The 24,644-nt window shown below is 35.1% G+C and overlaps 1 protein-coding gene across 3 annotated transcripts in view; it reads left to right on the forward strand.

The window, feature by feature from the left end:
- METTL25 (methyltransferase like 25) overlaps window positions 1-24,644 on the forward strand; it is a 123,206-nt gene that overhangs the window by 1,215 nt on the left and 97,347 nt on the right. For all 3 annotated transcript variants that reach the window (XM_078338070.1, XM_002752802.5, XM_009004310.5), the window contains exon 2: window positions 22,616-22,780. In XM_078338070.1, coding sequence (XP_078194196.1) covers window positions 22,616-22,780 — 165 coding nt within the window. The remainder of the gene's footprint in view (window positions 1-22,615; window positions 22,781-24,644) is intronic.

The raw sequence follows: 24,644 nt of genomic DNA on the forward strand, positions 1-24,644 counted from the left end.
TATATTTTGGAAGTAGAATGATGGACACCAACAGGCTCCTGGGATTTTTACTTTCCTTCTAACCAAACTTACCCTTTCTAGTGAACTTCATCCATTGAGCATTCTCTGAATGCAAAGCAGCGCTAGAGGGACCTCTTATAATAGCACTTGGTAAATACTGGTTTCTTTAAAGTCATAGTTATTGAAAAGTTAGGCACTTCTTCAGTTTGCTTTCATAATAAATATATGGCACTTAAGATAACATGACAATTTTACTTAAACTCCAATAGAGCAGCGTTTGTGTCTGACTTGTCAACTGATGTATTCCCAGCACTTGGTAAAATATTTGGCACACATTCAATACTGGATGAATATTTGTTGAATGAAGGAATTTATGAATTACTCATGTTAGTTTTAAATAAATAAATAAATGAAACTACTCTCAAGGTTAGAGGCTAAGACTTTCATACGTGTTTATAAGCTTGGTCTCCATACAATGGTAGAGTTAGATTGTCTTGTATATCCTAATGATAACGGTTGGATTAATTGATATTTAGTATATACCCTGTAGTGTGCTAAGTGTCTTCATGTATATCTTCTCTTTTAATCTTTACATCAGCCTTCCACGATAGGTTTTGTTATTTTCTATTTGTGAAATTATAACTTAAGGAGTTAATTTATAAGGGACACAGCCTTCTAATGGAAGATTCAAACCTCATCATTTGACTTGAATCTGAGCTCATCATCACCATCATAAAAATCTACTCTGAATTATTTAGCAATTAATTACCAAGTCCATTTATTATCATAATCAGTATTAATGACAGTGACACATTCCATGTTTATTTTTTTACTGTCTGTTTCTTCCTTTAAGAATGTAGGAATTGTTTTGTTCATTGCTGTATCCTTAGTGCCTAGAACAATTAGATCAATGCATCATTAGATTAGGTGGTTAATAAATACTTAGAAACAAGTAATTGAATAATATCACTTATTTGTTCTCTTAAGCTAGGAATAAAGTGCTAACATCTTTTGGTAAAACCTTACAGCCAATTTCATATCTATCCAACAGCAATGGAATTTAGGTTAGTTTGTGCACCTGTGGAATGTCTGTGGTCCTGCACACATTTTTGTACAAAAATTACATTGTATAAATGGTCAGCTGCTTGTAATATTAAAAAGAGTGAGTTTTTATCATTTGTGCTTGTCAGAAATCTTCATTTTTGTTTATGTGAAGATGGACATTTTTCTCTATTACTATATGAGATCGATTGTTCCTATCAGAAGAGATATTAGAATCCTATGAGCAGATTTGTATCCTATTGAATAATTATTAGCTATTATGGACAGGATATCTAGCAGTTAAATAGGGAGTCAAATAGGGTTCCAATTCCAGTTCTGCCTCTGCCAGTTCTGTGATCATGGGGAATTTCATTTATTCATTCAGTCAGCAAACATTTACCAAGTATCAACTATGTGCCAGGCACTTTTCAAGGAGTTAGGAAAACAGCAGTGCATGAAACAAAAACCACTACCTTCATCTTGCTTGCAATTCTAGAGGGAGAAGATAGTCAAAATTATTTTAGTGCTATAGAGAAAAAAAGTATAATAGGTAAGGGCGGGGTAAATAAGGGGAAGAAGAGGAAAATACGTTTGCAATTTTAAATAAGTTGTCCTGGCAAGACCTCATTGAGGTAACTTTAACTCTGTAAAGATAAGAAGAAAAGTGAGCTATGAAGATATCTGGAGGGAAAGCATTCCATAGAGTGAGAACAGGGAACAGAAATGCACTGAGGAGGGCGCCTGCATGGTGTGTGTTAGGAGCTGCCTGGAGACTGAAACAGATTTCCACTAGGGACTCACAAGGAGTATGGTCTTCTGCTGATATTGTATGAGGAGTTACAAGTAAAGGTTCCCAGAGCTGCATGCATGGTTTGAAAAAGTACACTAACAGATGTTCAGCACAGTCATTTGGTATTTTATGGAACAAAGTTGTTTCTAAAAGTCCTCAGTGTATCCATTTCAGTAGGTTTCTTGTGCCAGGTGATCTTCTTGTCTGGTTAGAGTCCTAAATGTTTCTTCTTCATTGTTCATCTAAAAAGAATTGGAAGAATAAAATTTAATTCTCCCAAATAAAAAAGAAATATGTTGGAAATGATCTTTTCACAGCATAAATTATGGCTTTCCAGACAGACCGCCTGGGTTCAGATCTTGACTCCAGCACTTACTAGTTGTGCTAACTTGGACGGTTTGCTTCAACCCCTTGTGCATTAGCTCCTCCTCTGTAAAATGGGGTGACTTCAGTACCTATCTGATGGTATACCAGGAAAGGTAATTTAGCTAATAGATAGAAAGGGATATCCTTAAGGTGTTATGAACAGCAGATGCCCAAGCTGGAGCACGCTTGGTGCATTGTAAACACAGCAGAGCAGTCCTGGTGAGACTGGAAAGAGATGGGGTTTGGAGGTGGTCTAAGACAACTTCACATGAAGCTTGTAGGCCGTATTCAATACTTGGCTTTTATTCTGGGTGAAATGCAAAGCTCTCTGAGGACTTTGTGTGGTGATGTGATTCAGTGTGATTTATGTTTCAAAGTCTGGTTTCTGTGTGGAGAAGAGAGGTTAAGAGGTGAAGGAAGGTAAGGGAAGAAACAGGATTACAATTTAAGAGGCTATTAAAATAGTCCAGGGACATTTCAAGGAATGGCAGCTTGAAGAGGTCAGATTCTCCAGCAGATAACAATGATGAAAACTAGCCAGATTATTAAAAACAACTATAAGATTCTGGAAAATGACCAAAGGCAGAAATATAAGAAAAGATTGCTATTGAAAGACTGTTACTGATTGTGTAGGAAGTGAGAGTTTATGGCTTTCTCATTGGGATGCTCCCTGCCCCTATAGATCTAGCAGTGGAATACCACATCCTTACTAACTTAAGGTGGTGATGGCTGAATTTGGAGATCAGAGCAGGTGGAAATTTAATAGGTACATTCTGGAAACAGGAGAGATACAAAATGTCTGAGATCTAAGATCTGAGTATAAACTCTGCCTGAATCCCTGAATGATCTCCTATCTACACATGCCCAGAGATCCTAGCAAAAACACTGGCACAAGGGGGTTGTTGAACTTTTGAGAGGCAGAGCTCTCCCCTAGCTAGAGATTTGCCAGTTTGCTGCACCTTCAACAGAGTGTACTCCCTAAAGTACCCACAACTTGGATGGTAAATATCAGAAGCCTTATTGAATTATTGGATGAAAGGGCAAAATTCAAGTTTGTCAGAACAACTGGAAATTTAGACTAGGGAGTCTTTGAATTGGAAACAAAGGAACCACAGAAAGAGTGAGCCTCAAAATCTGACTAGAAAATCTACCCAAATCTTTATCTGACTGCTAAACTCTGTAGGTTCAGGTATACTGCCAGGCAGTGGGCAGATAAAGCAGCAACCAAGCAGAGACATCAGCTGCTGCACTCTGAAGGGGGGATAGTTTTCACAGTTTGAGTCAAAGCAAGTTGAAATAGAACAACCACCACAAATCCTTAGGAAAACAAAATAGACTCACTACAATGAATTATCTGCCATTCCACTTTGCAACTAGAAAAAACTACTAGATGTGAAAAAAGAAGGAGTGACTCTAACTTAAGAAACTGCTTCCCAGTAAGTTCTAATGCTGGATTTTAGTACCTGTGATGGAAGAATTAAAGGATGGTGTGACCCATATTTAGGAAGAAAGGAAAAAGTCAATAAATGCTGATCCTAATTGGGCTAAGATGTTGGATTTAAGTGGCTGTTATAAATATGTTCAAAGAACTCGAAGAAAATGCACTGGAAGAATTAAAGGAAACTACGGTATTAAGGAATATTTAATTATAGTACCTACTTTATGCCCCTTTTAAATGGAAAAGTACACATGCACTGACACACAGTTGTATTAATGTTAATTATTATCTATTGCTGCATAACGAGTGGGCTTAAACCTATACCATCTCTTCAGTTTCTCTGGGTCAGGAATTCAGGAGCAGATTAACTGGGTGGATCTGGTTTTGGATCTTATGAAGTCACAGTCAAGATGTTGGCTGGGGCTGTAGTTGCTGAAGGCATGATCGAGCCTGAATTATTTGTCTCTATGATCTCTCATTCACATAAATGGCCATAATATTTCATTCACATAGATGGCCTTAATATCTCATTCACAGAGGTGGCTAGTTAGTGCGGGCTGCTGGCATGAGGTCTCAGTTTCATACCATGTGAACTTTTCCTGTGGCACTGCTTTTGCGGATTCTTTTGTGTCTGCATGATATTCTTGTTTTTGTCTGCACTCAGACATGATTATGAAGTTGACATGGTAACAAACCTTGTCCGATGTTGGTCTACTGAGAAATATTTCATGTTTAGTAGGAAAGACTGTGGCCTACATGTTAGCTAGGAGCTGACATCTGTCTGTTACATCTGTGGTTTTTTCTTCCTTTTTTTAAAAGTAGGGATGATATTACCTACCTTGTAGGACAGTAAAGATTAAAGATGAGGTGTACATAGCACCTAGCATAGAACTGAGAATATAGCATGCGTTTAATAAATTGTGGCTAATAAATTATTATGATGGTTGTGAGGATGCTGATTGGTAGTGATGGTATAATTAGGTCTTTCCTTGGAAGAAATAAATTGTCAGGAGTTCCTGAAAGTGTATATTCTAAACAAATACACTTTTTCGCCATATTAACAAATAACATACTATTGCTATTGTCTGTTGGCTTGACTGTATCTGCAATTAAATTATAAATTATCAAAAAAAGTACAATGTGTGTCTTTTTTACTATTTTTAGCATCATAAACCATTTCTTTATAGATGAGTAAATCAAAAGATTTTTTACATTAAAATTATTTATTTTTAATTGGCAAATAAAAAATTATGTATGTTTATTGTGCACAACATCATGTTTAAATAATTCTTGAAGAAAGAATGAAGTTAAACATAGATCTAATAAAAAGTCTTATTGAAGGCACTCCTTGCCCATTTATAGGACTAAACTCAACATTCATTATTTCTGGTTGATCCCTAAGTTAGATTTATTATCATTGTGTATGATAATAAATATTAGTTATATGATCCATTTAATAGATTTCTAACTTTATTTGAAGAGATACAAATCAATAACTATCCTTTCCCTGTGTGGAAATATAGTACTTTATTAAGTACGTTATAGATTACAATAAAATACCTTGGGAATTTGGAGATAAAATCAGAACAAGTATTACTTCGGGTTAAAATGTCTAAAAGTTAGTATGTAGTATAGGTGAGATTAACCATCTGCAGCAAAAAAGCCAGTAGAGATAGCTTCTAAATGTTTTGCTGATAGAATAAATATGACCTATATCTTATTTTGACGATTAAGATTTTGTTATAGCTCCTTCAAGGAACCCAGACTGTATCCTTAGGAAGTAATGACTGCCCGTATAAATCTGTAACATTCTCAGCTGAATCATCATTGATCTTCAGAAATTAATTGTTGTTTAATGGAATCTAGAAAATTCTTCTGAAAAGCAAGAGGGAAGACATAATCTACGTCAGGATAGCCAGAATATTTTATGAAACAGAAATAGATCAATACAACAGAAACAACCAACTACTTAGCTTGCTGAAAATTTTAAGAATTTTAAGTATAATTCTAAAACTAGGAGACTGTCCTAACAAATGAATGTTACAGATCATTGTTATAGGCATGTTTCTCAAAGGAAATTAATAAACTTGTATTTCCAAGTCAGTATCTTATAATGTTATTTATAATTAGTGTGGAAAGCCTAATGAGTTCTCAGGAAATCCAGATTCTGTGCCTGTCAAAGCTTAGGGACCCTCTAAGGCCCTGAACCTCCAGGGTCTTTTTCTTGACACTTTTTTCAGTTTCTTGAAGCAATATGCTGCTTCTCCTGTTTTGTATTATTACTCAAATGATTGGGTGCTGAATAAATGTATCTAGAATCAGTTCCTTTTGATGGTCATCTGGTATAATTATTTGACTACCATTTTAATTGAACAATACAGAAAAGTGTTTTTCTGTTATAGATTGATTATTCTTTTATCAAGTTTTTCTTTCTTTTTTTTTGCATCTTAATAGATTAAATATTTTCTTGGCCATCCTAAGTAGTTTTTACTGTTGTTGGTGTAATAATTGTAATGCATTGAAATTGCACTCATAATTTGAAACACATGAAGACAGAAAACCTGTTGTTGGAAACAAAGGGAGAGCACAGCAGAAAAATAATTAGTGTGTTCTGTATTGCTCTTGTGTGTGTAACTTCTGTTCATTTACTTTCCTTATACATTTTTCTGAATTTCATTTTCTCTTTTTCAGTTTTTCTGAGTCATTTTAGATTCAAATATAAGACTAATACTACATAATAACAAGGTAGAGGCCAGTATCAACCCCATTTCTGGGGAGCTTCTCTAATCATAAGTAAGCCAAAGCCACAATACAAACAAATCTTGGAGAACCAAGGGTAATTTTTCTGGTTGTCTATTTGATGTACAGAAGTGTTTTCAGATTTTCGTTTTAGTAAAACCATTTAGAACTTAAATTCATATTCTAATTTGTAGTGGTATCTCCTCCACTACTTCCCCCTTCCCCATATCTTTCAATTAGAAGTTCAGTAAAACATATTTCATGGAGATTCCTTTTATCTGTTGCATTTTTCCTCAATCTACTTACACTGTTTTCCTGTGTTTAGCCAATCATCATATATTTGGTTGCCTCTATTAGTTTAGATTTTTAAAATTTTTTATCAAAACATTTAACTTTGCTTGGAAGCTTATAGTTATGGTTACCTGTTATCCTAATTTAAATTCTTTTATCCTAATTTAAATTCTTTCCTTGGTTTAAAAAACAAAAACTTGCCTACATGGTTTTAAGATTTCTGGCATCTGTATTTATTTGGTTTACCCCTCCTCACCTCAGTGGTTTAAGCATTCCTTCTATAAATGACATTATTATTTGGCCTGTTACCCCAGTTCATAATCCGCCAACTCTTCTTCCTCCATTACTCTTGCATTGCTGCTTTCCGTTCTCATAGGAAATAGCTCAATGTCACCTCTCCTTTTTAAATCTTGCAACAGAATTTTTGCAATGGCTACAACCTGTTGTTCTTGCCTTTAGACTATATTTCAGTTGTGTTGCCACTGAACAGCTTTCAGATTTATTGTCCAAAATCATCATTCTGATCTTGTCATTTTTCTGCTCAAAATCCATTAGTAGGTCTTCATTTCCTGCAAAATATAGTTCTTCACCTTTGGCCTTATCTTGTATCTGCTCTTCAGCTGGAACTTGGCTATAATATAAACAAATAGGAGACAGCATAGAATATAGGTTTTAGAGTCAGTCACACATAGTTTTGAATCCTGGCTCTGATACTTTAGTACTGCATAATCTTGTGCAATGTAGTTAAGGTATTGTAGCACAATTTCACCTTTTGAAAAATGCGAATCCTCATTCTTGCCTGAAAGGTCTCCATAAAAGTAAATGAGATATATGTTAAAACATACCATACAAATGGGTAGTCATCTAATAAACAGTAGCCACCTTCTTCCTACTCTGAATGACTCAGATGGAGGCAGATTAGAAGCAGAGTCAGAAGACTTGATTCTAATCCATCTCTAACTGATTAGCTATGTTATCTTACACAAGACATTTAACTGTAGGGCTCAATTTTCTCATCTAAGAAGTAACTGTGTAAGTTGTTCACCTATAACAGAGGTAGAAAAATAGCCACTGTCAGACTCATGTGGCTTAGAAACTTGGCTCATTTAACCAATATGGTGCTTATATTTTCTTAGCCAACATTACAAGATTGACAGATTTCAGATTTAACACACGCGCACATACTCACACATCTCTGAAATTGCAGCTTCGGTAGAAAAAATTAGATCTGGCCATTTTGTTACCTATCTTTGTGTGGCAGACAGTTTCCTTTTGGGGGATATATCTGTTTCCTCTAGCTAGCTTCATGAATAGAAGTAATCTGGCTGGTCCCCAAAGGAACTGGAGATTCAGCTCTTAGGTTGTGGGCACCAATCAGTTCCCTCGTACCCCTTGAAAATGAATTCAGGAGTTTGTTTCACCCTCACAAAGGAGACTGATAACCAAAAATAGTTTTAAGGCAGTTGGATAAAAGATAGCTCGGGTTTCTTCCAGTTCTCAATTCCTAGGGAAATACAATGATTTAAATTTTTTATTTTCAGACCTTATTAGTCCCTACTGTTAACACTATGGTTATGTTGAAGGGCTGAGTCAATCTGGATCTTGAAATAAAAAAGTCTATAACCAGTCATTAGTGGGTCACCTAAATAATAAGCGATTCAACTTCCTACATGATCTGACCCTCCAAATCAACTTTGACTATGAAAATGGCTGAAATAATTTTATGTTGGTTCTTAATTTATAATATATATCTTCAGCCAAAGCAGAAGGGAGGAAGTATGAGGAAATAGTTTAGTATTAACAATACTTCTGTTGGAATTTTCCCTCTACCTTAACTGCCTTGTTCTCTGAATGTACCATACATTTTTCTCTCTCTGATTTTTTTCAAGCTATCCTGTTTGCTTGGAGCTTTCCTACTCCCGTCTATATAATAAATATTTATTTATTTTGTATCTTCTTTCAAAACCCAAATCAAATTACACTAAATTAGTAACAAAAACTACTCATCGTATATTATTTTATTCATATCTTTATTAGAGCATTTAGTCCACTGTATTATAATGAATTGTTTTCCTTAACTCTCCTACTTAGTGTGTCCTGATGTTTAGGATATCATAAGTGACACATAGTAGACACAAATTTAATGTTTGTTGAATTTAATATGGTTAAGAAGAGAGTATGTTGGCATTCCAAGTATATAGAACAGTGTAAGCAAAAGGCTGAATCTGGAAAATTATAAAGTATATTTCAGGTCAGTGAGGAACATGGAGCAAAGTATTAATATTATTTTTGAGTAGCTAAAAATAAGGTCAGAAAAATATTGCAGATATGTTTTGGAGGCTTAAACTGTTTGAAATCATCCTTCCATGTGGACTATCTAGAGATGAAGGATGTGTGCTGGGACATCGAGATGGCAGTGAAATAGAAAGGAAGTGATAGTTTTGAGAGGTGTTTATACAGTGAAAGTTGGTTATTCTTGGTAACTGATTTATATAAAGTTTAGAAAAAAGAAAGATTGAAAGGCAATTCCAAGATTTAGATTGTGAACTTACACAATAACAATGAATGAATGGCATCACTAGCAAAATTAGGAAAATCAGCAGAGGAAGCTGGGGAAATAATGTATTGCATTTCAGATATATGTTGCTGTGGTCTGAATACATTCCTCTAGATTCATATGTTAAATATTAATTACCAGTGTGATGGTATTAAGAAGTTGGTGATTGAGTAATGAGGGTGGAACCCTCATAAACGAGATTAGAGCTCATATAAAAGAGGTATAAGAAAGCTGACCACCCCTGCTGCATGTGAAGATGTAGCAAGGGGCCCCACCTTGGAAGCAGAGAGCAACCTTCACTGTACACCAAATATGCTGGTGATTGGTTTGATCCAGTCTCTAGAACTGTGAGAAAAAAAATTTATGTTCTTTATAAATTACCCAGTCTCAAGTATTTTGTTATAGCAGGAAAGGACTGAAACAGTTGTGTTTGAGGTCTTCCATGTAGAAATATTTAAGAAGTCCCATTCATTACCTCCCAATCACTCACCTACTACCTTAAGTTTTTAGAAATAATTGAGATGTTTCAAGTGTAAACTAGCACTACTCTGGTCAGTAGGCTGAATTAGTGAAGACAAGAAGTGATTAAAATGAATATAAATCTAATGTTTGATAAGAAGGAATAGGCAACCTTTGAACATCTCTTTTATGACCTTTGAAGATCAGTATTCTTCAATACTGTGGTCATTAATGGAATTAAGAATAATCAGTGGAATTTATCCCTTACGACCTCAGAATGACTGGTTGCCCTTATGTCCCAATTTAGTTTTGCAGAAATGACTTAGCATTTTATCCATATAACATTGTAGTTGTGGTGAATACAACAGGTATAATCTCTGCCTTCAAAGATGTACATTGAAATAAGGAAGATAACAGATATCAATAATTGCATTATAAAACAAAATGGAAGATGAATGAATTATACCTTTCTAAGCAGAATTTTATTCTAGTTTCTTCCCATTTAATGTAGTCTAATAATTTTACTTTTTCTTGATTAAAATATGAAAATTCACGCTGTGAGAATTGCCCAGGAAATGGTTTTCAATCTTTATATTTTTTAAATTATTGGATTTCCAACAATATGACAGTAATTTTATTGAAAACTAGTTTATTTAATTTTCCAGATAAATTTTTCAACTCATACACATTTTTAAACTCATACATTCACTCCTCTTTTTCAACATTCTTTATCTTCAAAATTAAAATCATGTACATCTCTCAATCATTGTATTGCTTTCATGAGTTAGTTTTGGTAGTTCCCTGCAAGAAATTTTAGACCCCCTGCTTCTGCAAGTCAAGCTGTTCTTCATTTGTAATTTTATTCTTCTCTATGTGTTTCTTAAAAATTTCAATGTCATTTTATTGGGAACTGAAGTAATCTTCTATGACAATTATTTTTTAATTTAAATTATAACAGTATTTTTACAATTTATTCAGAGTTTCACCGCAGAAACTCTATGGCTCTATGTTTGACAACAGTTGTTTCTCAAAGTTTATCTTTGTTTACTATCTGTATCTATGACTATAAAAGCATTATCCAAACACAGGGAACCTGTCCTTTTGTCTGGAACACCTTCATTTATAAACCTTTAATACTGCTTACTATATAATATTTCCTAAAAAAGACAAATGTGGAAGCATAATTTTATTGTTAAATTATCTTTACTTTTTGGAGAGCGTAAGTAGTTTTTAATCTTTTTTGCAAACTTTAATATTTTAATTTATTAGCTGGGCACTGTGGCTCACAGCTGTAATCCCAGCATTTAGGGAGGCAGAGGCAGGCAGATCATAAGGTCAGAGGTTTGACTGACACCAGCCTGGACAACTTGGTGAAACCCCATCTCTACTAAAAATATAAAAACTAGCCAGGTGTGGTGGCAAATGACTGTAATCCCAGCTACTCTGGAGGCTGAGACAGGAGAATCCCTTGAACCCTGGAGGCAGATGTTGCAGTGAGCCGAGATTGTGCCATTACACTCCAGCCTGGGTGACAAAAGCAAGACTCCATCTCAAAAAATAAAAAAAATATATTATAATTGATTTGTTTGTTTTCAGTCTTATTTTTCTGTTCATCTGGTATATGAATTTTTAAAAAATTTTAGTCAAAAAAGTAAATATCTTATGTTGTTGATTCTTCCCTGGATCAAATGGTTGTATGTGACACTTAGCATATCTCTAGGATTATGCAAAAAGACAATAAGCTTGCCTTTATTGTAGATTTAAGCCTGGATCATGCAAATTTATTATAACCATTTACTGTTATGAACATATTTTGTCAAATGGAATACGTTAAGCTGTATGTTTGGTGTCTTAAATTATTTCTAGTTTTTTGTTAGCTGGGTGTGGTCTAAAAATTTCAGCTTAGTAATTTAAATTGTGAAGAATGAAAGAGGATCTGTTTAATAATAAAGGTACTAGAGAGATCAAAGTTAGACTAATTTTAGAAATATGAAACTTAATCTACTGGTTGTTGGGCTCTTGGGCCCCACAGGATTGTGGGGTGTCCCTTATGCTGTGCTGAGGTACAGGATCTGAGAAGTAAAGAGACAGGACACTGAAGAACTGGTGAAGAGCAGCTGGACTTGGGGGGGCCATGCAACCTATGAGTGGAGATCAGTGAGAGCCTGAACTCCCAGAAGCGTTTGTATTTATTAGGTACAAGCAGGGGGAAGGGTCATGGGTGAGGTCATCATCTGTAGGCTTAGTGATAGGGCGTACATAATCATGTGAGTCACAAGTGAAGGGGCTACCCCATTATGTCACCTGGGCAGAGAGGTGGGCCGTGCACAGTAGGAGGCCATGCCTTGCGCAGCAGTAGAGGGTCGTGTACAGAAAAGGGTTCCACCCCCATTAGGTCACCGAGGCAAGGAGAGAGGCTGTGTGCAACAGGTGTCATGTGTAACACTTCTTATCTGGGGGCTGGAGACTTCAAATGATTTGTAATCGAAGGATACTGTAAGCCAGTGCAGTAGGAGCTGACAGACTTGTGCTCTTCTCTTAAGATATTTATGGGAGGATGATTTGAGCTACCACAGAAGCAAGAAAAGACTGACAGGGTGTACAGCTGCATGACTGGTCACACCAGAGGGGTTCTTCTCCCTCAGTTATTTGCAGGCTCTCAGTCCCAAGGCCTACTTTCCACAGAAACTGGATACAAGGTACTGCAACTCCTTTTTCAGGAGGACAGGCTCTTGCTCCAAGCCTGCCATACACTGTATGCCCTTTCAGGCAGAGACGCCACCGCCTGGGTCTTTGGTTCTTGTCCTGGTTTTCCCATGTACTGTTTCTGCTTTGCGACTGCTCTAGACATTCCTCCTACTACAAACTACTATCTGGTTATATAGAAGGATTATGTAAATCAGCACTAAATGTGTCAGTACAGCTCTGACTATAATACCTATATGATTATATAGAAAGATTATGTGGAACTAAGTATGATTATATATATAAGCTAGATATAGCAAGCAGTAAGTTATACTTCAGGCACTAATTCTGTAAACTAATATATGATTATATATAAAGGATTATATAAAGGAAATAGCTGATTAATAATGCTATAAACTAAGATATTCTTCAGGCACTAATTGTGCCTGGCGTCTGGACGGTTCTTCTTCCTTGGTGCCCATGGGGGGTGTTACCCACACCAGTGAAAAAAGAATAATCCCAGATTGTTTAGGAGGTAAAACACTACTTAGTTTTTCTGCTTTGAATGTTTAAAATAATCTCTAGGAACAAGAAGAAAAACACTTAATTGATATGTCATATTTTAACATTGTGTGAGATGAAAGATAAGGAAACTGTGAAAGATAGTAATCTCAGTATCTTAGGTTTCAAATCAAATTAAATAGCTGGTTTAAGTGATTAAATGCTATAGAACCTCTGCTCAAAATAAGGCCTTAAGTATGCACAAATATTCACAAAACTTTACATACAGTTTTAGGTGATTCATAGTCCTCATAAACTCTTAGACATCAGAATTAGAACTGCTGGTTGAAAACATTATTAATATTACAAATTGGTTGAATTAATCTTGATTTAGACCAACACTTGTCCCTCTTCATCTTTTTTTTAAATAACTTTTGATTTCTTGTTAAGAAATATTCCATTTTCAAACATTTATTTAACTAATTTTTATCAAGTTCTGAAAACTGATCGTTCTCTTCTGAGTAAACACTGCATTTCAGGTTCAAACAGAGTTATAAGATCAGTTTCTTTAGGCTGATACCAATGACAGTCACTGAAGCTTAATTCTTCCCTTTTACATAATGATTGCAATCAAATGGGGAATTTAATTTAATATTTAGGTTGGTGTTGTGCTTATTTTCCATATAGCAATTACTTTGAATAATGGCCTGTAAAGAATAAAATTGGCCTAACTTTTATGAACTATAAGCATCATTACAAAAACTAAGGAAATAGTAAAGAACAAGATCTGGTGAAGACAGGGTAGGAGCTAGGTAGAAAAAGTATGTATTTACTCCGAAGACCTTTTGTTTATTCCTTTTACTTTGCAAATGATTATAGCTAAATTCAGTTAAGAGAGTACAGAATAAACACACATCTATTTTGCATTAGTGTTGAAATGGAGCTTAGAATAAGAATGGAAGATGAAATTGAACTGAAATTAATGAAATGCAAAATGGGAAAGAAAAGTATAGTTTTAAGAGAGGGGTTTGACTTAATTCTACTTCCTCAAAATCCCTTATTAGTAATTTATTATGTTTAAGTTTACAGTTTCCCTGAGACAAAGAGTTCTTTACGTGCCTTGCCTCAATAACAAACAAACTGGCCGGATGCAGTAGCTCACATTTGTAATCCCAGCATTTGGGAAGGCTGAGGTGGAAGGATTGCTTGAGCCCAGAAGTTTGAAACCAGCCTGAGTAACATAGTGAGACCCTATCTCTAGAAAAAAATAAATTTTAAAAATTAGCTGGCCGCAGTGGCGCATGCCCTTATCCCAGCTACTTGGGAGGCTGAGGTGAGAGGATTGCTTGAGCCCAGGAGATCAAGGCTGCAATGAGCCATGATCATGCTGCTGCACTCTATCCTGGGCGACAGAGTGAGACTTTTCCTTAAAAAACAAAAACAAAGACGATAATAATAAACAAATGGACAAGTCTTTATTATTTTTGGTAGCCCAAAAGTCTAGGGCGAGACCAAGATATAAAAAGACGTATTGGTCTTCTCAGTAAATGGACAGTGGCAAGGGCAGTGACTAAGGTAGTGAGATTTTGAGTTGCTGTGGGCAGTGAAGCCTATAGTGGTGTTCAGAAATGAAGACCTAAGTAAGAAATGATATGTCTTCAGTGGGAAAAAGAGAAGACTAGAGGTTGATATCAATTCAAAGCAATTACTATACTGAAATAAATATATTTTTAGTATAGTTTACAACTGCATCACTTTTTGACATTTTACAATTTTTAATTTATTTTGTATTTTGCTAACAAAATTATATTTGATTTATCAAATTTGAATTTATTATTCAAAAAAGTATCTATACATATTTAATTTATTCTTAAATGCGTCTAATTTTAAATGGAGTTTAAAGTTTATTGGATTTCTGGGAATTTAGTATCTCTTGTTTTTTGTTCTTTTTTTGAAAACAGTTTGAGATTATGAGAAATTAAAACATTCTGATGAAGCAAGCTTGAAACTTTATTTCAGGTATTTAAGGTATAGCTGACATTATAATATCTACCATATTTCACATCAAATTTAGTAAGAAGTCTTATTAATACTAAAACTCTCTCTGACACTTTAAAGTTGATCCTGGGACATGACATCCAGTGCTAACCAGTGGATTAGCAGACACTGAATAATTCTTGCTTTCATCCTACCTAGAGTGTAGTACCCAGTATTAACTATTGGACTACCATGTTGTTTCTCAAGTTGCAGTTCATCCATCCTTAGTCATGCCTTCATTCTACTGATGGATATCTTGCACTCAGGTTCCAGAGCCCAGGTCTCTTTTCTCCAAGCAGGTCCCATATTTGAAAGCTAAGTGTGCATATTGATCTTTCTCTCAATTTCTTCTTCAGTAGCCTATAAGATGTTCTGGCCCTAAATAGTTGAGGTTTTAAAAATTGCATATTCCAATGAATTTGGAAAATTGATCCAAGTGTTAGGACACTCAGTGACTTAATTTGGACTTAATGGTTTGAGGGTTGCCTATTTATGTTCTAGACTGTGTGTTAGGACTATATTTTAAAGTATAGTTAATTGTTCCCCTCTGTGTCCATATGTTCTTTTCATTTATTTCCCACTTACGAGTGATAATGTGGTATTTATTTTTCTGTTCTTGTGTTAGTTTGCTAAGGATAATGACCACCAGCTCCAACCATGTCCTTGCAAAGGATATGAGCTCATTCTTTTTTATGGTTGCGTACTATTCCATGGTGTATATAATCTGTACAATAAACCCCATGACACAAGTTTACCTATGTAACAAACCTGCACATGTATCCCAACCTTAAAAGTTTATATATATATATAGTTAAGTACATAATTGTACATGTGTATATGAATGTACATTTATATGCCTGTACATACATATATGTTTATGTGTGAGAATTACATAAAACAACTCTATAAAATATATATTGTTCCCCATTTTATAGATGAAGAAATTGAGTCTTAGAGTAGGTAAATAAATTGCTCATGGCCACATGGATAGACATTGTGAGAACCAGAACTCAAACCCTAGTGCTTGCTCATTCAATTCATTCATTGAGTATCTACTATGTGCTGGGCATTATTGTAGGTTCTGAGGATACAGCAGTAAATAAAAATTCTTGTCCTCTTGGATCTTTCATACTATACTAGCTGGTGATAAGTGCTTTAAACTAATAAAGGATCAGAGGGTGATGAGAGTTCAATGGGAATGCAATTAATAAATGAGACTGTCAGAGTTTTCACTGAAATGGTAACATTTGAGCAATCACTTGAAAGAAGTAAGAGTGGACCATGAAAACTCATGAAGGACTGTGATCTCAGACAGAGGTAAAAACAAGTTTCAAAGGCCTGAGTAAGCTCATTCCATGTAATATCCAGTAGAATTCTAACTGGGAATTGCGGAGCCCTCTTTAATCCATATTGAACATTTCTTGTCTGCATACACTATAAATAGTAAAACACTGTATCTCATAGACAATCATAAGTTGTAACAAAGTAGCTTTATTCAAGTTTAGTTTTTATCTTATACATGGTAGGTACCCCTGAATTGTTTATTTTTTATTTAGCAAATCAATTTCTAAATTTTTGTTTATTTGCCTATCTTTGTTTCCTCTCAAATTAAACTATGGAAAGAGTCTGTTAGAATTAAAATACTGTGGTTACATTTTTCTATTTTTACATTTCATTTTTATGAGTAATGTCATTAAATGTGAAATTACTTTAAGAATGGTTAAATGTACTTTATACATTCAATGTGATGTGAATATTGGTACAATAAGGACATGCATGTCAATTTCTTGTTAATTTTATTCCTTTTAAAAGCATGGTTTGCATGTTTATATAACATATTTGTTCATTTCATATGCAGCTATAAAGTAAGCTGAAATAGCTTAGGCAAAATGTTTTCTAGCACATAATTGGATAATGTAAATTGATTTCATTTGAAAGCAATAGTATATATTCTATTTTTTTCCGTTGGTAGATTATAGGATTATGAATAGACTCAAACGTTCGTAAAACTTAACTCATCCCATCTTTAATTTTCAAAGTTTAGTAAGAAGACTTTAGCTTTTGGTTAAGCTGTATTAAATGATTATCAAAGATTTAAGTCAAAAGTCAACTGTTGTGGAAGGCAAAATCTTAAAATGTTTAAATTTGTATTGAATAAGTCAGTTTCTATTTTAGAAAACATGTTTGATTCAACTCAACTTTATTGAGCATCAGAGTTTTATTGATAAGGGAGAAAAATCAACTATGAAACTATTGCAGTGGTATTGAAAAGCATTAACAAGGCTTGAATTATAGTAGTGATGGGGGAGGGGGTTTTCAAATGAAGGACATTTTTACATCAGGGTTGATGGGTGGCTTACCATGCGGATTGAGGACACAAGAAGCATTTTAGGTAATATAAAGCCTTTTAACTTTGCCACTGGGTGAGTGATAAGGCTATTAAACAAGTTAGAAAATAGAAGGGAAAGGTTTTGGGAGCATGAAAGTGTTAGGTTGAGTTTTGAACCTTTTGAATTGAAGACATCTGTAGGACATTTATGTAGGAATGAATACAAAATACTTCTGTGTCATTTTGAAGATTATAATTAAGAAGACACTGTTGATTTCTTCTTGAAATTCTACGCCACAAGACAGATCTAGGCAATGTGATAATGATAATAGTGACCTTTCGCCAATCCCTTAAACAGCAAAATCTCAAATTTAGTACATAATTGCATTTTACTTTATGTCACATTCTAAAGTTTCTAAATCACCTTTTTCTCATCTGAGATTATAACCATTCACCGGTGCTGTTGAAGTCCTTGTAGTGTCCTCAGTAATTACTATTACCATAGAGGCTTAGGACAGTTTATTTTCCTTTTGTAGTTGATGGTGCTACAATAGTAAGTGTATTGAGTAATTGCTGTCATTCTTACATTAATTCATGCTGTGTGCAAAGTATTGTTGCTTTACAACTGGGCATAAAGCATAGGGTTAATTTGTTGCTGCAAATAGATATCACAATAACATTTTATAAAGAGATTTCTTTTCCAGAGACTTATTATTTTATATGTAAAAATTAGTTTTTAATTTCATGAAACTTTTTTTTTTTTTTTTTTTTGAGGCAAGGTCTTGCTTGTTGCCCAGGCTGGAATGCAGTGGCATGATGAGGGTTTGTTATAACTGAGCGAGTTAGAGAAAGCATCACACTCTTGAGTTCTGACTGAGAGTCCTTTATTGCTGGTGACCAAGAGTCAAGAGTCAGCTTATGCTCAAAAATCTCTTGGGCCCCAAAGAAGGGGCTTGATTCCTTTTTATATCTTGCTTAGAGAAGGGGAGGGGGAGCCTAGCTGAAGCAGAATTTACAGAAGCAGAACAAGCAATATTTAGGGAGGCTGGTGACCAGGAGGCCGGAGGTTCCCATGATTATTGATTACTAAGGAGAGTATACACAAGCGATTCCCATGATTGCTGGTTACCAAGGGTGGTATTCAGTACTTGTCATACAATCAATCAAGGGGATATTCACAATAACAAGTGGGCTTGCCAAGCAGGATATGGTTACAATGGTTATATGTTTCTATAGTTTTAAGTACAGCATGACCCAGCACAGTAGCATGACCTAGGTATGCACTCAATTGGGAAATGGCAGGAGGGGTAAGGAGGAGGTTAAAAAGGAGTCTGTCTGGCTCTCAACAAGATGGAGTATGTCTGGCTAATACAGAGAAGGTTAGCACAGGTTCACTGTAGCCTCGACTTCCCAGGCTCAAGCAACCCTCCAACCTCAGTCCCTCAAGTAGCTGGGACTACAGGTGTGTGCTACTGTACCCAGCTAATTTTTACAAATTTTTGTAGAGATGAGATCTTGCTATTTTGCCCAGGCTGGTCTCAAATTCCTGAGCTTAAGCAGTCCTCCTATCTCGGCCTCCCAAACTGCTGGGATTACAGGCGTGAGCCACTATGTCCAGCTAATTTCTTGAAACCTTAAAATTACTTTTGGTGGAGAGGGAGGTGTAGAGGGGAATGAAGAAAGTCAAATAAGAAGATAAAGTGAGTATAAAATATCTTAGGATGTCACTGTATATTGATCTCTGCCAGAGGGAATGCTTACCAGAGAGTCAGGTCTTCCTAATGCTTTTCTTTACTGCTGTCTTACTGATTTCCTATGTTGTCCACTGTACTTACTACTATGGCATGCTAATGGGATGTGGGAATTAAGACCAAGGTCTGAAGTCAGACTGCATTGGATTTACATGCCCTGCCACCTAGCATCTATACAAACTTGGGTACATTACAGCCTCCCTACGTCTCTGATTTCCTCTGTAAATGGGGATAGGAGCACTATGTAACTTCCTTATAAAACTGTCACCTGAAAGGTAAAGTGCTTAGCATAGTGCCTGGCCCATAGTATACATGCGGTAAATGTTAAAATAATAGGGATGAGTTATTGTAAGCCCTGTCTGTATTCTGTTTTCCTTAAAGTGCTGTGTAACATTCAAGTAGGACATCAGACATTTATTTTTATTTACTAATTATAAATACTATACGTTTAGTGATTGTGTTACTTTATTTTTATTTTTAAAACTTTATACATTTTTCTAACTTGAAAATTTTATAATCCAAGATGTATACATATGTCTCTTCTATCTTTGTCCTTGTACATTGGTTCCTTGTATACCAAACAAACAATTGAAAAAAAATAAACTGAGATATATCCTGGTCTCATATTTGTAGAAAATGATCTCCCCTGATTCTTTCCTTTTCTTTTTCCCTCATGACCAATTAGCCTGTCTTCTAAGAACCCATCTTATAATATCTTATCAGAAACCTCTGTGGAATAGTGATATGGGGTACATAAAAAGTAAAAGTAAAGATACATAAAGCATAAATAAAGCAGAACAAGTACTTCCAGTAGAGGGAGATGTAGGCCAAGTAATCAAGCCGCATACCATGCAGGTGCGATAGGCAGCAAATTTCAAGTTTGTCCTGCTTAAAAAATCTAAGTAGTAATTGATTTACTAAATATAAGTTAAGTAACACTGGAATTTCTGTTTTGTTTGCCAAATCCAAAGTGATTATATAAGTACCTAGGGAAGAACTGTGAGGACTGTATGTATGAATTGTCATTGCCCCATCACTTTCTCACTTTTCAGGGCTGGAGAGAAGACTAGATCATCAATGCCTCTCTTTCTCTCTCTCTTTCTAAATCTTTAAAAATAGCAAGTAATGGAAGTTACAGGCTGGATAACTTGAAAACAAAGAAAGTACAGCAGCTATATTTTTATGATTCAAAAACATTTTTTTTCATGGAGTTCTAGACTATCTGAGTAAAGTAGGGTTAGCCCTGAATACCATAAACTGTTGCACTGAATTAGAACACTGTTATTTTTTTTAATTATTTTTGAAAAAATAATATTGTAATTTAGATCTTTAAATTTCTGAAATTGCTGAGACCTGTAATTAAAGAAAATCAACAGCATTTATTTCATGTTGGATTGGATTTTTTTCAAGTTTTTTCAGTAGGATAGTTAAGTTGATTTTAATGTTTACTTTTCCAACAGAAACATGACAATTCTTTCTTTTGGCAACATTGTCCAATAGCTAACTATTATAATGGTCCCTCTGCACTTTGAGATTTAATACTCTTATTCTATCACACTCTAAGAAATTGCTGCCTTGGAACCTGGGGATGTTGAGACTCCCCTTAAACCTGAGATTACTTAATAATTGACTGAGTTTCCACTTTGTATGATGGCTAAATATTTTGATGTGGATTTTATTACTTTTGGCTGAGTTTGTAAATTCAGTTTATAAAATATCAACAGAAATTTACATCATGTACAACATATCTTAAATGAATTTACTCTAGTAATTTTAATTTCTGGTTAGTTGATTCAGAAATGGAAGGTACATATCTCTGCTGATTTTATTCGTATTAATGAATTTGGTAAACATTACTACCACCAGCTTAACAGATATTAGCTTAATATGTAGTTTTTATTTAGAATTCTACAAACCCTCATCACTTATCTTGCTTTAAGTTTTGTCAGGTAGCATCATTATTCTTTGTGTTTAAGAATTTTTTTAATTTAATAAGTAACTACAGAAGATCAGCTATGCTATAGAAGACTTTGTAGCCTACAGTATGGATTTTTTCTTGGTAGAACTAAACTTCTTCCCTGGATTGCAACATGGTTTCATGAGGTGAACATTTTGCATACTTCATTAAGCATAAGATGTGTATTTTTTTGAATTATTCAAAATAGTTTTCAATGAATGGGCCTGATTGGACTTTCCCATCTAATGAGTATCCTTGAACCACTACAGACAAATTAGAAGTCTTTCTTTTAACTCTTTTAAATAAATTAACATGCCTTAAAAATTACCTTAGAACAATGAGATTGAGCTTATCTGTCAGTGCCTATGTGCATCCATCGGAATAAGCAGGATGTGCTGTAGTAATAAGCTTAAAACTCACTGACTGAAAGCAATGAAATTTAATTTTTATATATGCTCCGTGTTCATTGTAGTTTGACAGTAATGCTGTCCTTGTAGTCACTCAAGAATTCAGGCTGAGGAGTGTTCCATCTTGACACACGCTTCCATGACAGAGCTGAGAACAAAAAAAAGCTTACTGAATCTTCTGATACTCTTAAAACTTTTGCCCGAAAGTGGTATGGTTCACCTTGGTAAGATGCGGCCACATCTGAGTTCAACAAGGTTCGTGATCCTCCTACAGAGGGGACACTGGATATTTGCAAACAGTACAATGGCTATTCATTCTAGTCTAAATTAATATTTGGAAACTACTGGCAGTTACATACTAAACTCATAGAGTGTCTGGTTTAAAACTGGCCATGGGAAGAAAATGAGTTGTTTTTACCAGGTTATAATCTGATTAGTTTTGGAATTCATACTGACAGTGCATTGAGAACATGCACTCTGCTCCCCTGCCACAAATCTGCATCATACAAATGATGCAAGAACTGTTTTACAGGGACATTTATTTACCACTGGGGATATTACCATTGTTCCTCATACAGTGTGAACAGGGAGTAACAGTGTTGCAGAGGCTGACTACCTTTAAATGCATGGTTATAGGCCAGCCAGGACAGTTTTTAAATTTAATAAATGCATTACTCCAGATTTTAACCCCCCCGCTTTTTCTCCCTTCCTCTCCCCTTCTCTCCCTTCCTCTCCCCTCCCTTCCTCTCCCCTTCTCTTCCTTCCCCTTCCCTTCTCTCCCTTCCCCTCCCTCCCTTCCCCTCCCCTCCCCTCCCATCTGCTCCCTGCTCCTTTTCCTTTCCTCCCTCCCTCCCTCTTTCTTCCTTCCTTCCTTCCTTCCTTCCTTCCTTCCTTCCTTCCTTCCTTCCTTCCTTCCTTCCTTCTTTCTTTCTTTCTTTCTTTCTTTCTTTCTTTCTTTCTTTCTTTCTTTCTTTCGTCTGTCTCAGTCTTTGTCTCTGTTACTTTCTTTCCATTAAAAAAGGCCTGACTGTAATTTGGAGTTTAAATTTTTAATTGCATAAAATATTAACAGAAAACTGGTGTTCCATATAGCTAATTGTTTAAATAGTAAATATAAATGGAGCCGTTAGATATATTGCCAAAATTCACAACAAGATGAAAGTATTGGAATTGGTTATAAAAACTAAGTAGTGCTCATTTGCTGTTTATTAATATCACACAAATTAACAATTAATTAATGCTGAAAACTTTATCTTCACTTTTTTAGATATGACTGATTTTCCCAAAATATTTTGTGAAACTTCTCAGAAGCTGGTGAGTGTGGAAGCCTTTGCTCTGGCTGCGAAATACTATTCCATACAAAACTTGGGAATATGTACTTCTTTTGAACAGTTGCTGGTAGTCCTTCAAGGAAATCAAAACCAGAGAATTGGTATGTCTATTTATGTGTGTATAAGTGTACCTGTTAGGTACTTAGAAGCAATACTTTGTTCATATATGTGTATATTTCCAAAATATTAATTTATTGTTTAATTTATAAGCCCTGACAAATCAGCTTTTAAGAGTAGGTTTTCCCTTGTACTATATTAAACAGAACAACTTACAGATCTCCACATTTTTTTCTACATTAACCCTTTACTTCAGGTAGTTTCTGCCCCTCAAACACAGATCACAGTGAGTTACTACTGATTCCAAAATCTTCATTATTTTTGTTACAGCATGCTAATGTTCTCTATGGGAAGAGGGTGGGAGGAGTGGAAGGGGACAACTGGGGATGTGGGGAGAAGCATGAGTGTCAGAAAGTGGGGATGGTACAAATTAAAAAAACAAATATGGTAATGTGGTAGATCAAAACTCAGCCATATCAATAATTATATTCAATGTAAATTGATTTTACATCCCAATTAAAAGGCAGAGATCAGAAAGAAGGCTGTGGTTAAAAAAAAAACAGGTTATTTTATCTTACACAAACCTCTTTCATATCTTTTATCGCATTTGATCCTCATTGTTTCTCTCCCTTTTTATTTTGAAAACTTCCAAACCTACAGAAAAGTAATAAGAATAGTACAATAGACCCTGTATACTTTTCACCTAGAATCATGTGTTCCCATTTTGCCACACTTGTTATAATTCTCTTCTACACACACACACACACACACACACACACACACACACACAAACTCTCTCTCTCTCCCCCCTTTTTCTGAATCTTTTGAATGTAAGTTATAGATACCATATCACTTTACTCTCAGATACTTCACTCTGTGTCTCAAAAGAAAAAAAGCATTCTCCCACATATCCCGTAGTTTATTAGCACAGTCAGGAGTTTACCATTGTTAGTGTAGTATTGTCTAATAAGCAGTCTATATTCAAGTTTTTAAAATTTTTCCAAGAATATCTTTTACAGCCATTTTTTTTCTTCATACAGGAGTCAGACTAATTTCATACCTGACATTTAGCTGTCATGTCTGTTGTGTCTCTTCAGTCTGAAATAGTTTCTTACCCTTGCTTTTGTTTTTCCTGACACCAATACTTTTGATACCTATAGGCAGGTGTATTTTATTGTTTCTCCATGATTAGATTCAAGTTATGCATTTTTGATAGGAATACTACTTAAGTGATTCCTTTTTTAGATACCAGATTCAGAAGCACATATAATTTTGTCACATTATTGGTGATAATAAGTTTACTCACTTGGTAAAGGTGGCTCTATTGGCGTTCTCTGTTGTAAAATGACCCTTTTATCTTTGAATTCAATTCTTTTATTATTTTAACGTCTTTTTTTTTTTAAATCTCTGTAACCACTTTAAGCAAAATTATTTTGTAGTTCTCCCTGGAACAAGAGAGGGACTGTTTGGTGAATTATGGCTCTTGGTAAGAACTATTAGAGCTGCAAATGAGTTCACCAGCAGCATTACTATAGGGACTGTAGTTGACTGGCAAGGAAAGCTCTAAGGAGAACACTCTATCCCATATGCTGCTGACTGGCAATAAATGAGTATACCTCTGTGTCAAGGGTTTCATCCTTGGCCCTTCCCCTGATTTATAAAGTTTAAGGGCCATATTTTGAGCATCAGAGTGAGTAAAGATGTTGTGTCCTAGGCAAGAACAAACAACAAAACCACCATTCAAGGTTGGGATGCACTCTGTTGTGTCCAGTATAAGAAAGAGTTGACTTAGCCATGTAGAGATGCATGCTGGTGATAGGTGAGAGAGGAGGGGCTATATTCTTCATCCTGCAGTAATCAGCATATTTGTTTACTAGGTTAGTATCTGCCAGCAGAATGACATTGTTG

Source organism: Callithrix jacchus, chromosome 9, assembly GCF_049354715.1.
Source record: "Callithrix jacchus isolate 240 chromosome 9, calJac240_pri, whole genome shotgun sequence".
Classification (NCBI taxonomy): domain Eukaryota; kingdom Metazoa; phylum Chordata; class Mammalia; order Primates; family Cebidae; genus Callithrix; species Callithrix jacchus.